The sequence below is a fragment of the Notolabrus celidotus genome, chromosome 21 (assembly GCF_009762535.1).
Source record: "Notolabrus celidotus isolate fNotCel1 chromosome 21, fNotCel1.pri, whole genome shotgun sequence".
Taxonomy (NCBI): Eukaryota; Metazoa; Chordata; class Actinopteri; order Labriformes; family Labridae; genus Notolabrus; species Notolabrus celidotus.
In genome coordinates, this window is record NC_048292.1 from 26792077 (window position 1) to 26807522 (window position 15446).

At 40.7% G+C, this 15446-nt stretch overlaps 1 protein-coding gene across 2 annotated transcripts; it reads left to right on the top strand.

The window, feature by feature from the left end:
- Positions 1–699: 699 nt before the first annotated feature.
- rpap3 (RNA polymerase II associated protein 3) lies at positions 700–15224 on the top strand. Of its 2 annotated transcripts, none has more exons than XM_034673989.1 (17): positions 700–861; positions 1061–1221; positions 1309–1479; positions 1575–1685; positions 1775–1902; positions 5040–5161; positions 5239–5309; positions 5392–5526; positions 5621–5748; positions 6199–6320; positions 8402–8472; positions 8674–8766; positions 13057–13256; positions 13338–13521; positions 14645–14742; positions 14825–14925; positions 15027–15224. In XM_034673989.1, the coding sequence occupies exons 2-17, from the start codon at positions 1069–1071 to the stop codon at positions 15110–15112; spliced, it is 1974 nt and encodes a 657-aa protein (XP_034529880.1). In that variant the 5' UTR covers positions 700–861; positions 1061–1068; the 3' UTR covers positions 15113–15224. The 2 variants fall into 2 exon arrangements, with proteins under 2 accessions (XP_034529880.1, XP_034529881.1); XM_034673990.1 differs by having other exon boundaries at positions 700–849.
- Positions 15225–15446: the final 222 nt, after the last annotated feature.

Genomic DNA, 15446 nt, shown 5'->3' on the forward strand with positions numbered 1-15446 from the left:
GTCAAATTTACCCCTAACCCATGTTCCCATGCGTTTTGTACGGAAGAGGATTCAGGCCACTGAAAAAAAAAAAAAATTAAGGTCAATTTTTTTTTATTATTATTATTATTCTGAGATTAAAGTGCGAATTCTGAGAATAAAGTCAGAATTCTGACTTTAATATAAGAATTCTGAGAAAAAAAGTCAGTATTCTGAGAATAAAGTCAGAATTCTGACAATAAAGTCAGAATTGTGAGATTAAATTCATAATTCTAAAAAAAAGTGAGAATTCTGAGAATAAAGTCATAATTCTGAGAATAAAGTCATAATTCTGAGAATAAAGTCATAATTCTGAGAATAAAGTCATAATTCTGAGATTAAATTCATAATTCTAAAGAAAAGTGCGAATTCTGAGAACAAAGTCATAATTCTGAGAATAAAGTCATAATTCTGAGAATAAAGTCATAATTCTGAGAATAAAGTCAGAATTGTGAGATTAAAGTCATAATTGTGAGATTAAAGTCATAATTCTGACTTTAATCTCAGAATTATGACTTTAATCTCAGAATAATAATAATAATAAAAAAAAAATTGACCTTAATTATTTTATTTTTTTCAGGGACCCTAATCCTCTTCCGTAGTTTTTAGTTTTAATAACTTTTTTCTTTTTTTGAAGTAAAGAGTTTGTAACAATAGACGATCTTTGGTTACGCCCACTGTGTGGTAAGCAGCGCAAAGCATGCTGGTACCTCGCTGTCATGGCTCCGTATACAAACAGAAACCTCTGATAAACACATTTTCATGAAGTTTAAGCCAAATTGTCTGCGGCTACATTTTACCTGTCACACCCAGCCGGATAATAAGTGCCAGGTATTTTATAAGGTATAGGCTGCGACAGAGTCACTTCCTGTTTCTTTAATCCTTTTCATGTTTTCTGTTTCTGCTCGTAAGCTAGCTGCTAGCATCGAAAGCATGACAGCGTGATACTCGTGTTTCCCTCTTGGTTTTAACGCCAACTTCAAGACAAAAACTGCAACTATTAGTTCAAAGAGTTTGTCCAAAACAAATGTCTGTTTCGCAGGAGATAACATGTCCGGGGGAAACAAAGCCATAGAGTTGCAGCTTCAGATGCGGCAGAATGCGGAGGACATGCACAGCTTCATGAAGGAGCTGGAGAGCTGGGAGACTGACATCAAGAAGAAGGACGAGGACTTGAAGAAGGGAGGACTTCAGGAGGTTCAGGTTAGTCATCCATCCATCCATCCATTCATCATAGGAGCAGGCACAGTCATGGTCGATGTAAGCAGCATGTTGTCTCTGTGTTTGTAGAAGAATCTCCCGCCTGTGCGCAACAAAGACTACAAAACAAAGATGAGGGAGAAGAAGAAGAAGAAGAAAAAGAAGGAACACACAGGGAACGGTGACACAGAGGAAGATGGATCGATGGAGGCCTCAAGGATCAAAGCATACGACTACCGATCATGGGACAAGTTTGATGTGGTAGCTAATGCATCCCTTAAATATGTACTCCTCATCATAACATCATCAGTGAAGTAGCAGTGTTTGACTAAAGATGAATGCTTCTGTGATGACAGGACAAAGCTCTGGCTGAGATGGATAAGGAGGAGAGCCCTGCTGAGTCCAATGAGTCAGACTCAGAGGACGCTGCAGCTGATAAGGAGACAGCGCTGACTGAGAAAGAAAAGGTTGATATAGTATGAGGAGTAATGGAAGAAAATACAACAGATGAAAGGAATGTATCTTCTCTTAATGTGGGTTGTTCTTTCATTTTCAGGGAAATGCCTTTTTCAAAGAGGGAAAGTATGATGATGCCATAGAGTGTTACACCAGAGGGATGGGTGCAGATCCTTACAACCCTGTGCTACCAACAAACAGAGCCACCTCCTTCTTCAGACTCAAAAAGTAAGTACATACACACTAGAAGTAAGTGCATACACACTAGGGGATTATAATCCCCCTAGTGCAACAATCATCTTGGCAGATGTCCGGGGCTTCTTGTTGACATCTTCGACTACTTTCAAAGTTCTTGCAATCTTGTGTTTTCTACCAGGCCCAGGTTTGTTTCTAACAGAGTTTGTCTCCTTGTACTTTGCAATGATGCAACATACAGCTATTCTAGACACTGTAAAACACCTGGACATGACAGTATAGCCTTCTCCCTTATTATGAGCCTCCATTATCTTCTTTCTGAGCTCAAGACTGATTCTCTTTGTCTTTGGCATGGTGAGTAAGAGTAGTCTCTCTCAATAACGTGTTCAAGTGCTCTGTTTGGAGTCCCTGAAGTAAATCTCAATGCTGTTTGAATGCTCAGATGTTCCTAGGAAACAAACTGACTGCTCAGGTGTGTTTTAAAAGTAAAAATTCACAGGGGGGCTAATAATTTTGACCACCCTATTTTTCACTATATTTGATATAAAGTTATCCTAAAAATGTATTTTACATTCCAAAATGTACCAAAGCTACTAAAGAACACTGGTGAATGTTTGCTTATATCAAGTTTTATCAATGATTCAAATATTGGGCAAAATTTAAGGAAAATGTTCCAGAATTCCTGGGGGGCTAATCATTTTGACCTCAAGTGTAAAGCAAACAGACTGGTGGGAATTGCTAGTACGCTATGTTTGCAGATCAGCAACATCAGAGCCGTCTGGGCTTTCCTGCTGCTGACCCGGTTGCGCTCCCGGCTGACACCTGACCGAATACACATGTTTATTTTTCTCAATAAGAACGAGTAGACAGAAAACTGGACACTGTGAGTCAGAAGTACTTCTGTGTTAGTATTATGAGCCTTCACTTTATAAGATTATGTCCACAGAGAATATTCTATGAGCCTGATCGTTGATGATCAGCATTTTACACATCTTGTACTAATATTCAATACCGTCAGTTTTGTTGCTGTAGACAATATAATTTAGGGGGGAAAAATGTATTTGGCCTTGCTTTTGCCATGAGAATAATGATGGTTTTTTTATTGATTAATCCATAATTGATCATTAACATTTCCAAAAATCGATCACAGAAAATACTCAAAATGTACATCCCTAATCAAAATCAATGTAGTTATCCTCTGAGTCATCTTCTTCCTTCATAGTCTTGGCCTTGCGCTCCATGTTTTCATGCAGAAAGATGAGAGTATCAGACACATCAGTTTTACACGCCAAGTCACGTTACCTCCCTTTTTATGAAGTGACTAAGACTATTGGTTAAATCAATGATAAGATATCTGCTTAAGCCAAACAGAGGCAGAGTCTTCACTCACTACAGTCATGGCCAAAAGTTTTGAGAATGACACAACTATTAATTTTAACAAAGTCTGCTGTTTCAGTTTTTATAATGGCAATTTGCATATACTCCAGAATGTTATGAGGAGTGATCAGCTCAACTGCAATTAATTGCAGAGTCCCTCTTTGCCGTGAAAATGAACTTTATCACCAAAAACACATTTCCACTGCATTTCAGCCCTGCCACAAAAGGACCAGCCAACATCATTTCAATGACACACAGGTGTCACACACATTAACACAGGTGTGGGTGTTGATATGGACAAGGCTGGCGATCAATCTGTCATGATTGAGTGACTGGACACTTTAAAAGGAAGATGGTGCATGACACCATTGTTCCTCATCTGTTAGCCATGGTTACCTGCAAGGAAACACGTGCAGCCATCATTGCATTGCACAAAAAGGGCCTAACAGGGAAGTTTATAGCAGCGAGTAAGATTGCACCTCAGTCAACCATCTATCGAATTATCAAGAACTTCAAGGAGAGAGGTTCAATTGTTGCCAAACAGGCTCCAGGACGCCCAAGAAAGTCCAGCAAGCGCCAGGACCGTCTCCTGAAGGTGTTACAGCTGCGGGATCGGGCCACCACCAGTGCATAGCTTGCTCAGGAATGGCAGCAGGCAGGTGTGAGTGCATCTGCACTCACAGTGAGGTGAAGACTTTTGGAGGAAGGCCTGGTGTCAAGGAGGGCAGCAAAGAAGCCACTTCTCTCCAGTAAAAACATCAGGGACAGACTGATATTCTGCAGAAGGTACAGGGACTGGACTGCTGAGGACTGGGGTAAAGTCATTTTCTCTGATGAATCCCCTTTCCGATTGTTTGGGGCATCTGGAGGAAGGCTTGTTCGGAGTAGACGAGGTGAGCGCTACCATCAGTCCTGTCTCTTGCCAACAGTGAAGCATCCTGAGACCATTCATGTGTGGGGTTGCTTTTCGGTCAAGGGAGTGGGCTCTCTCACAATCTTGCCTAAAAACACAGCCATGAATAAAGAATGGTACCAGAACGTCCTCCGAGAGCAACTTCTCCCAACCATCCAAGGGCAGTTTGGTGATGAAGAATGCCTTTTCCAGCATGATGGAGCACCTTGCCATAAAGCAAAAGTCATAACAAAATGGCTCGGGGAACAAAACATTAAGATTTTGGGCCCTTGGCCAGGAAACTCCCCAGATCTTAATCCCATTGAGAACTTGTGGTCAATCCTCAAGAGGCGGGTGGACAATCAAAAACCCACAAATTCTGACAAACTCCAAGCATTGATTATGCAAGAATGGACTGCCATCAGTCAGGATTTGGTCCAGAAGTTGATTGACAGCATGCCAGGGAGAATTGCAGAGGTCTTGAAAAAGAAGGGTCAACACCGCAAATATTGACTTATTGCATGAATTCTGTGTAATTCTCAATAAAAGCTTTTGATACTTATGAAATGCTTCTAATTGTATTTCATTATACCATAGAAACATCTGACAAAAACACCTAAAAACCCTGAAGCAGCAGACTTTGTGAAAATGTAATATTTGTGTCATTCTCAAAACTTTTGGCCATCACTGTACACAACTGCATAGAGGGGAGGAGGGAGAGAGAGAGAGAGAGAATAACACACGACTTGTCGACTCCTCCAAAGTTACGTTGACTTGTGCCACAGATGTCGACAAACCGGCTTGTCTGTTAATGCCCTAATACAACCTGATGATTTTTGTATTTTCTAATACTGATACCAAAGGATACGCTGGACATGCATGTCTTTTTTTTTTAATGCAGGTATGCTGTGGCAGAGTCGGACTGCAATCTGGCAATAGCTCTGGACAGCAACTACTTCAAAGCGTATGCACGGAGAGGAGCAGCACGGTTTGCACTGAAGAAATATGAATCTGCATTAGAAGGTGACGATCCGTTGTTGAGATATAATGAGCTGTTCTACTGGAGCACACTGAGATGATTCTGTTCTCTTTCCTTATAGATTATGAGACGGTTCTCAAGCTTGACCCAGGGAATGTTGAAGCACAGAGTGAAGTTGAGAAACTCACAACGGTGTGTGTGGAAGATTTTGAAGTGAGGAGAGGAATTGTTCCAAGTTCTCTCCTGTTAACCACCTTTTCTTGGCTGGTTCCAGATCCTGGAAGATCAGGTACCTTCCACAAAGAGTGAAGAAACCAAGCCAGAGGAGGCTCCCACAGAGGACCCTGAGCGGCAGAAACTGATGGAGGACCAGCAGAGACGACAGGAGGCCGTTATGCAAAAAGACAGAGTAAGGTTGACTGCAGTGTCACAGACAGGAAATACTCCTCAACTAAGTTTATTTCTAAATGATTTCCAATGATGTGTTCTGAATCTATCTTCAGGGGAATGCTTATTTCAAAGAGGGGAAGTATGAAGCAGCTGTGGAGTGCTACAGCAGAGGCATGGAGGCCGACAGCATGAATGTGTTACTGCCTGCCAACAGAGCCATGGCCTTCCTCAAGCTGGAGAAGTGAGTGCACTATTCATTTCTTCTGCACATTTCTTTTGTTAGAGTAAACACAAAGCTTAAAGTAAGGTAGACACATTAAGGTACACACATTTGTTGTTTACTAGATGGTTTTATGATGCATTTTAGAATCTTATTGACCCTTTGTAAGTCAATACTTTGCACTTTTTAATACCTATCTACATAACTGTATCCAACATCTTCTGGACCATCAAGATAGAGTTCTTTTACAGCTAAATAACTGCAGGTTGGGAAGTTGTTTCACATGAATAATGACCTTATGTACTTTGAGCAACATCTGCTTTTATAAGGTTGTGGTACCATCATACTGAGTTAAGCATATCAAGATTATAATGAGTGTTTTTTACTGACAAAGAATGGAAAAATGTGCACCATATGTGTATTTTAAACTTGATTTAGAGCTTTTCTTAACATACTTTCTGTTTCTTGTAGGTATAAGGAGGCAGAGGAGGACTGCACCAAAGCCATTTCTCTTGACAGCACCTACTCAAAGGCATTCGCCCGCCGAGGCACTGCAAGAGTGGCTTTAGGAAAACTGCAGGAGGCTAAACAAGGTGCAGTACAGGGGAGGGGAATCACTCTTCCCAAAGCCAGTTAAAGTCCCATTTTTTACACATGGGAGAGACCAAAAAACTGTTTGTATCTTGCTCTGTGTTTTTAGATAATCCATGTTTTCTGTGTATTGTTGGTTTGATTTTTGTTCTTTCAAATCCCCATTGTCAGGCAGAAACCTTGTATCTACAGAAGAGCATGAGGGTGACAGACACGCACATTTTTTTATTTGGGTCTAATTATTTAATTTTAATTCTGAGGAAAAAATGTCATAATTCTGAATTTAATGTCAGAATGTTAAAGATTACATCTGCATGTTTAAAAAAATGTCTGTCCCACCTTCAAATTCTGCAAAAAACGAGCAACCTTTTTTAAAGTGTAATTCTTTATTTTGTAGAATAATTCTGTGTAAGAAAAATACAACATCATTTTTTTAAATTTCTCACCCACCTTCTAAATTCTCAAATTTTTTAAGAATAAAAAAAAACATTACACCTTAAAAAAAAAATGTGTTCGCTCAACAGTCCTCCCCAAAAAAAAATTCAGTGGCCACTTCTGTACACATCTCCACATTTAATCATTTCATTTTTTTCCATTAACGCTATAGATCTTCCTTTGTGTCTGTCAGTAGGCTCTCTAAAATAAATTAGATGAAAAAGTTTGTGGTTGAATTTTATGCAGTGTTCAATTATTTGAAGAACATTGTTTTTTTGTACTTCCTGGAAAGTAGTGTTTTTGGAGATACAAGGTTTCTGCCTGACGGTGACGAAATGTGATTAGATCGCTCTTCAATCAATCAATCAATCAATCAATCAATCAATCAATCAATCAAGCTTTATTTATAAAGCACCTTTCATACAAATCAAATGCAACCCAAAGTGCTTTACAGTGACTGAAAAACAAGAAAGAAGCAGAAATGAAACAATGGCAAGACACATTAGGGTACAATAATAAGAAAAACAGTAATAATACAAATTAAAAATAGGAACAGCATAAAATAAAATAAAATAGAGACCAATGCACACCAAAAATAAAATATGTGTAATTAAAATAAGTTAAAGCATCAAAATTAAGGTACAATAGTTAAAATAAATAGATTTAAAAGGTAAGGATAAGAGTTGAAAATAAAACTAAGGCTAAAAATATCAATAAAACTGAGTAGATAAATAAAAATTAAATACATGAATGAATAAATACATAAAAATAGGGATAAGATAACAGTTAAAATTACTAAAATAGTAAAGCAACATTTAAATCAATATTACAGTAGGAGGTAAGTAATAAAATTGTTAAACCCTATATAAAAGCCAGACTGACTAAATACGTTTTTAGTTTACGTTTAAAAGTCTCAGTATCTCTATCAGCTCCTCTCAGATCCTCCAGCAGGCTGTTCCATCGTCTTGGAGTGTCGTGGCTGAAAGCAGCGTCAACAAATGTTTCTGTTCTCCTCTGAGGAACAGTTAAAAGAGAGGAGCCGGAGGATCTGAGAGGCCTTCCTGGTTCATAAACTAAAAGCACCTCTGATATGTAGTCTGGTGTGAGGCCATGCAGCGCCTTAAAAACTAGTAAAATAATTTTAAAATCAATACAAAAAGCCACAGGCAGCCAATGTAAAGATTTTAAAACAGGCATTATGTGTGCTCTCCTTCTGGTACTCGTTAAAACTCTAGCTTCTGCATTTTGTATTAACTGCAGTTTGTTTATTGTGTTCTTTGGAAGACCAGAAGGGAAAGTGTTACAGTAGTCCAGCCTGCTGGTTATAAAAGCGTGCATTAGTCTCTCTGTTACGTTCAGAGAAAGAAACGGCCTCGCTCTAGAAATGTTCTTTAAATGATAAAAGGCTGTTTGGGTGATTAAACGAACATGTGGTTTAAAATTAAAATCAGAGTCTAATAAAACACCAAGGTGTTGTCATTGTCATTCATTGGAACAGCTCGTTTCTAATTTCATTAAACTAAACATGGAAAGATTCAGCAGTGTAAATGAAAATGTACTGAAACAGTAGGAGCAAGGATTATTGATATCACTTCTTTGTTGTTCTTCCATAAAACTTAGTCTGTGTGTTTTTGTTGTCTCTGTCCAGATTTTCAGGAGTTGTTGAAACTTGAACCTGGAAACAAACAGGCCCTGAACGAACTCCAGAAACTCCATCTTGTATGTTTCAAATCCAGTTATTAGTTTAAGAAATAATTTTTTATTGAACAATTCTATAGGTATAGTGTTAGAAATATAAATATAAGTGCTATATGAATGCTGTTATGTGACTGAAAGAATGAAGCTTACTCCATAAGTGTGTCAAGGCCTGTCTGGTCAATCTAATGTACTCTTTTCTTCATTTCCTTCTTGTTGAATCAGGACGAGGGTCCCAGTGGCCTCCTGGAAACACCAGACAGCATGCAGAGGAGAACAGTTCAGCCAATAGACAAACCCAAACATCTGCAGTCAAGGGTGAGTGGAGTCAGTTACAATTTTCTCTCAGTGTTTCCTGTATTTGTCAATTAAAACACTGTCTCTTAATTGCACTTCAATGGAAACATTAGAAAGGTTCATTTCTAACAGTACTGACAATGTATACCTCAGTTTCCCCTCAGGAAAAATACATACATTTTCTGAACTTATTTTTTGTTGTCATTTTATACACCCTATTATAGTCTTTGGGTAATTTTTGCCAGGTATAAAAAAGCAACCTAAAGATGTTACTGTGGTTTCTGTGTAGTTGCAGTATAGTTTCTTATAGACTAACAGAAAAAATAAATAATTGAAAAATAATGAATTTAAGAGATTGAGGATAATGTGACTGTGATTTCTGTCTTTATCCAATTTGTACTTGTGAAAAACAAAAAAAGTAAGCATGCTTCATCTATCCAGTTAAACACTTCATGGTCACAACACGCTTTACTTTTATTTGTGTAGTTCTGGGACACTGGAGCTAACTGTTAGGCCTCCCAAAGATCTTGTTGTTGGGCCTAAATTGATGAGGTGCCCTCTTCATTATTTTTTTTTTCACAGATATGTTTATTGACATTTTGTTAAATGCAAATGACACAAAACAGGACAGCACACAGACAGTGACACAACAACAACAACAACAACAACAACAACAACAACAACAACAACAACAACAACAACAAAAACAAAAACAAAAACAACAACAACAACAACAACAACAACAACAACAACAACAGTGGTACATATTATATTAGAATTTAAATGATATAGAGAAGCGTATACAAAACAGGTTAAGAGTCTGGGTGTCATCCTCTCCTTCACCTCCCATATCAACCACGTCACCCGGTCCGCCTACTTTCACCTCCGCAATATTAACCGTCTCCGTCCTTCACTCACTCCCCACTCCATGGCCATTCTTGTTCACAGCCTCGTCACCTCCCGTTTGGACTATTGCAACTCCCTTCTGTTTGGTCTCCCCCACAAAACCCTCCATAAACTTCAACTGGTTCAAAATTCAGCCGCCCGCATCATCACACGCACCGCCTCCATCCACCACATCACACCCATCCTGCAACAGCTCCACTGGCTCCCCATCACACACCGGATCAACTACAAAATACTTCTCCTCACCTTCAAATCCATACACAACCTCGCCCCTCCATATCTCTCTGACCTCCTCCATACTGCCACACCCGTCCGTACCCTCAGATCCTCCTCCTCCATCCACCTCACTGTCCCCCCTGCTCGCCTTGTTACCATGGGGAGCAGAGCCTTCAGACGCTCTGCTCCCCAGCTCTGAAACTCTCTCCCACCTGACCTCCCCAACACTGACTCACTCCCACATTTTAAATCCAAACTCAAAACTCATCTGTTTAAACTGGCTCACTCCATCTGACCACAACTCCTCTGTCCATTCACTTCAACAAACTACTGTTTGTTATTTAAACTCTGTTTGTTTTTAATGTTGTAAGGTGACCTTGAGTGCCAAGAAAGGCGCCTATAAATAAAATGCATTATTATTATTATTATTAAAACAGTATGTATAAAGTAAATAAATGATTAAGTAAATAGATAAATACAAAAATTAAATACAATTAAATAAAAAATAAAAACAATTCACAATAAATAAATTGTTATTGGTCAGTCTGCCGCCGTCAACATCACTTTGAATATTGCCAAAAAGGTAACCACCTAATCAGGGATCTCAGAGAGGTCCAGCTCCTGCAGATACTTAAAGAATGTCCCCCTTCATTATTGATTGTTTATTTTGATGTTCTAGCTCTTGCTGCCCATATATGTAGTTAGGGGCCATGTGGTAGGTTAGGAAGTTTAGGTGTTGGCAATATCTTGATCTAACATAAACAGATCCAGGGTCTGTTGTAGGTGCCAATACAGTGTGGGTTGCAGTGGTCACTAAGGGTCATTTAATAGGAAATGTTATTTATCAGTTAGACTAAATTTGACACTTATATTTTTAATGAGGGCACAAGCTCTTGTGTTTATTTCAAATGTCCACCAGGTGGCAGCAAAGACACTCCTGTATTTGGAATTTCTGTGTTTAAGTTCCCTCATCATGTGTCTTAGCAGAAAGTCAATCATTCATGTTGTTTTTATATGAAGAAGATGAACACACAACTGTACTCCTCACTGTCCACTGGAATTGTTCCCTCTCTTTTCAAATGTGCAGCCTTTAGTCCCACTCTGAAAAGACCTGGTTCAGACCCCAATGATTTCAATAACCTCCGCCCTATTTCTCACCTTCCTTTCATTTCCAAAATCCTTGAAGAAACTGTTGCCTCTCAACTCCACTCCCATCTCACCAGTAACAACCTTTATGAACAATTCCAGTCCTGTTTCCGTCCCCGTCACAGCACAGAAACAGCCCTCATAAAGATCACCAACAACTTCCTCATGGCAGCTGACTCCGGTTTAATCTCCATCCTCATCCTCATCGATCTGAGTGCAGCCTTCGACACCATTTCTCACCCCATCCTCCTCAATAGACTCTCCTCCATAGGCATCACTAACACCCCCCTGCACTGGTTTCACTCCTACCTCACAGGTCGCACTCAGTTCATCCAACTCAAATCCTTCACTTCACAACCCTCCCCCGTCACTTCAGGTGTGCCCCAGGGCTCTGTCCTGAGGCCCCTCCTGTTCATCATCTACCTTCTCCCACTTGGCAATATCTTCAGCAAATTTGGTATACACTTTCACTGCTTAGCGGATGACACCCAACTCTACCTGTCCAGTAAACCCAACTCTACTCTCTCTCCCTCCCTCCTCCCTCACCCTCTGCCTCTCTGAGATCAAGTCCTGGTTCACCTCCAACTTCCTTTAAAGCTGGGGTTGGCAGTCTCGGAAAACTAGCATGAATTTGAATGTAGCATTTCCTCAGGACTCCGTCTAACCCCTCCCCTCCTCCCTCAGAGCTCCTCCAAAACGACGCCCCCCCCCCCCCCCCGCTCACATGCACGAGCGCCGCTGATTCTCGACCATATGATGGCGACTGATTCAAAACCGGTCCTCACCAAAACATTATCATAGTGAAAGTTAAAAACACAAACAAACATGGCTGCTGTTAGTACTCACAACTGTCATTCTAGCATTATCCAGTTGTCATGGTGACACGATATCAGGAGAAAAGTTACAACACATATATAATACTGTAACAGCTCTACTGTTTGTTAAACGTGTTCAGTGTAGATGTTCTTAATTCCTACAGTGTTGACAGTCAGTGAAGGCATCAGGAGAGGTGTAGAGTGTGTGAGCTGGAGAGAGGAGAGACAAGAGGAGAACTTCTTCATTCATTCAATCATTGATTGTTGCTTTGTTGGTTGTCGTGATCACTGCCTACAGTGACCGGTTATTAAAGATCAAGAATCAAGAATCGGCTCGTCATCCCTACAGCGTCCGGACAGACGCTACAGTACATCTACATTTTCTGTAGGACTTACTAAATGTCATTAATTCTTCTGCTTGTCAGAGCCCCCGTGGTGAGAGCTTTTTAGACTCTGATCCGGACTACAGTCCTGAGCAAAGCACCTCATCGGGTCAGAGGGGACAGGCCTGAGGTCGAGCGAGAGGGGCAGTCAGTAGAGTCAGGGGAAGCAGAGGCAGGAGACGGGGACTCAGAGTACAGGGGAAATGTACACGCAGGAGGCGGGCAGAACGGCAGGACGGGATTTGAATGGTTTAAAATTTTGGGTCCCAAAAAAGGCTGATTGGTTGGTGTTTTCCCAGGTTTACTCCGGCTGTAGATAGCAGCTTTCTTTCACTCTTTTTTAAGAACACATTATGTATGGATTACCATCAGGACATAAAGATCATTTTAACCAGTATAACAAAAAGTGGATCTAAATCTGACTACCAACCCCAGCTTTAACTTAACAGCAATAAAACAGAGCTCCTCCTCATAGGTACTAAGTCCACCCTATCCAAAGCCCACAGTTTCTCCCTCACCATAGACAGTTCAACAGTGTCCCCCTCCCATCAGATAAAGAGTCTGGGTGTCATCCTCAACAGCTCACTTTCTTACCATTCTCACATCAATAACATAACCCGGTCTGCATATTTCCATCTCTGCAACATCAATCGTCTCTGCCCCTCTCTCATTTTAACTTGGTGTTATTTTTGCTTGTTGTTTTTATTTATTTTATTGTGTTATTGTATTTATTGTGTTTTAACCTCTCTGTAAAGTGACCTTGAGTGTTGAGGAAGGCGCTTTTAAATAAAATGTATTATTATTATTATTAGTTTGATTTTGAACAAACTTCCATTGCTCTCCAGAAACCTCTGAGGAGGATCGATATCGAGGAAGTGAGTGGAACGATGTCGGTGCCAGAGACGGCGCCCAGCGAATCCAAGTCCTTCCTGCAGGAGGTGGTGAGAGAGACAGAAGACGAATCCTCTTCACTGTCGACATCACCCAGCGCTAAAATGATCAAGATCGAGGAGATAGCAGAAACCCCTTCTAGCTCATCAGACCAGTACGTATCAGTACTTTTCACTGTTTCTATGGGATTCTAGCAGTCTCTTTCCCCGACTCATATTCTGCTTCTTGTACCCAGAGCTCCATCTACAAGACCGACCAAACAAACAGTGAAGGAGGAAATGGTTCATCCACCTGAACCATCAACAAACCCCTCGCCATCAGTCCCCGAACTCCCTCCTCCTCCCACCAACAGCTTCCAACTGGAGGCTGATCTCCGCAAGATCGGAAACCAGCCTGAAGTCATTTATAACTATCTCAAGGTGAGCACTTTGAGGATAACAAATCTGGGTGTTTATACTGACATTAAAGCTGGGGTTGGTAATCAGATTTAGATACACTTTTTGTCATACTGGTTAAAATGATCTTTATGTCCTGATGGTAATCAATACATGATGTGTTCTTAAAAAAGAGTGAAAAAAAGCTGCTTTCTACAGCCGGAGTAAACCTGGGAAAACACCAACCAATCACCGTTTTTTGGCTCCCCAAATTTTAAACCAATCAAATCCCGTCCAGCCGTTCTGCCCTCCTCCTGCGCGTACATTTCCCCGGCGTGCACTCCTCTGAGTCCCCGTCTCCTGCCTCTACTTCCCCTGACTCTATTGACTGCCCCTCTCGCTCGTCCTCGGGCCTGTCCCCTCTGACCTGATGAGGTGCTTTGCTCAGGACTGTAGTCCGGATCAGAGTCTAAAAAGCTCTCACCAACAAGCAGAATAATTAATGACGTTCAGTAAGTCCTACAGAAAATGTAGATGTTGTAGCGTCCGTCCGGATGCTGTAGTGATGACGAGCCGATTCATGAACACGTTGAGTTTTAATAACCGGTCACTGTCGGCCGTGATCACGACAACCAACAAAACAACAATCAATGTTTGAATGAATGAAGAACTTCTCCTCTTGTCTCTCCTTTCTCCCGCTCACACTCTACACCTCTCCTGATGCCTTCACTGACCGTCAACACTGTAGGAATTAAGAGCATCTACACTGAACAGGTTTAACAAACAGTAGAGCTGTTACAATATTATATATGTGTTATAACTTTTCTCCTGATATCGTGTCACCAGTACAACTGGATAATGCTAGCATGATAGTTGTGAGTACTAACAGCAGCCATGTTTGTTTGTGTTTTTAACTTTCACTATGATAATGTTTTGGTGAGGACCGGTTTTGAATCAGTCACCATCATATAGTCGTCAATCAGCGGCGCTCATGCATGGGAGTGGGGGCATTATTTTGGAGGAGCTCCTAGGGGAGGGGGGGAGGGGTTAGACGGAGTCATGAGGAAATGCTACATTCAAATTCATGCTGGTTTTCCGAGACTGCCAACCCTAGCTTTAACTGCAATAACATCACATTTGAGTGTCTTCTTTTGTTCTGGTTTTGCAGCAAATCAAGCCTGAGGCATACACAAACATTTTCCAGAACTCCCTTGAACCTGACATTCTCAACAAGATCCTGAGGACGCTGCATGGTTTCTATATAGCGTGAGTTTTTAAATAGCTGGTTTCACCTTCAGCCCCGTGTTGTCTTGTGTTCTGCCGGGCTTTAACAGTCAGTCTTGTGCAGGAATGAAGCCCCAGCCGTCACACTGGAGATCCTCAGGAGTCTCGCGAGCGTGAGGCGCTTCGACATGGCCGTCATGTTCATGTCATCCCCAGAGAAGAAAGGTTGAGTCCCTTTTGATGTACTTCTGCATATGACTCAGAGTTTTTTTACCCACATACTCTTTCATGTTTGTAATTTGCTGTGCTACTTTTCTTCCCCGCAGTGCTTAAAGAACTGTTTGACTCCCTTCATCAAGCTGAGCTGGAAGCTTCTTCGATCACGGCGTTACAGAAGAAGTATGGTGTGTGACGTTTGAATTGATGTCACATCTGTAGACTGTAAATGTGAACACAAGTTGCTGCAATGTTCTAAAAGGAAACCAAAGTAGTTATATTCTAATAAACTTTCATTCATTTTCATCTTATTTGACTGCTTTGTTACGGCTCCATAAGAACACAATGTTGTCTTTTTCTCTTCATTCCTCTGTGTTTATTACAGTTCTTCCTCTGTTGTTATTGATGGAGGTTAAGAAGAAATTAAGATAAGATACTCCTTTAATCGTTCCCACAACGGAGAAATTCATGGAGTTACAGCAGCAAACAAAAAGGTGTACAGTACATGAATACATATAGAAAAGAAATGT

Excerpts from the sequence above, each read along its gene's own strand:
- rpap3 (XM_034673989.1), top strand. The coding sequence starts at position 1,069 with ATGTCCGGGGGAAACAAAGCCATAGAGTTGCAGCTTCAGATGCGGCAG. Across the intron at positions 1,686-1,774 it reads CGCTGACTGAGAAAGAAAAG|GGAAATGCCTTTTTCAAAGA; the intron begins GTTGATATAGTA and ends TTTCATTTTCAG. Across the intron at positions 6,321-8,401 it reads ACTGCAGGAGGCTAAACAAG|ATTTTCAGGAGTTGTTGAAA; the intron begins GTGCAGTACAGG and ends GTCTCTGTCCAG.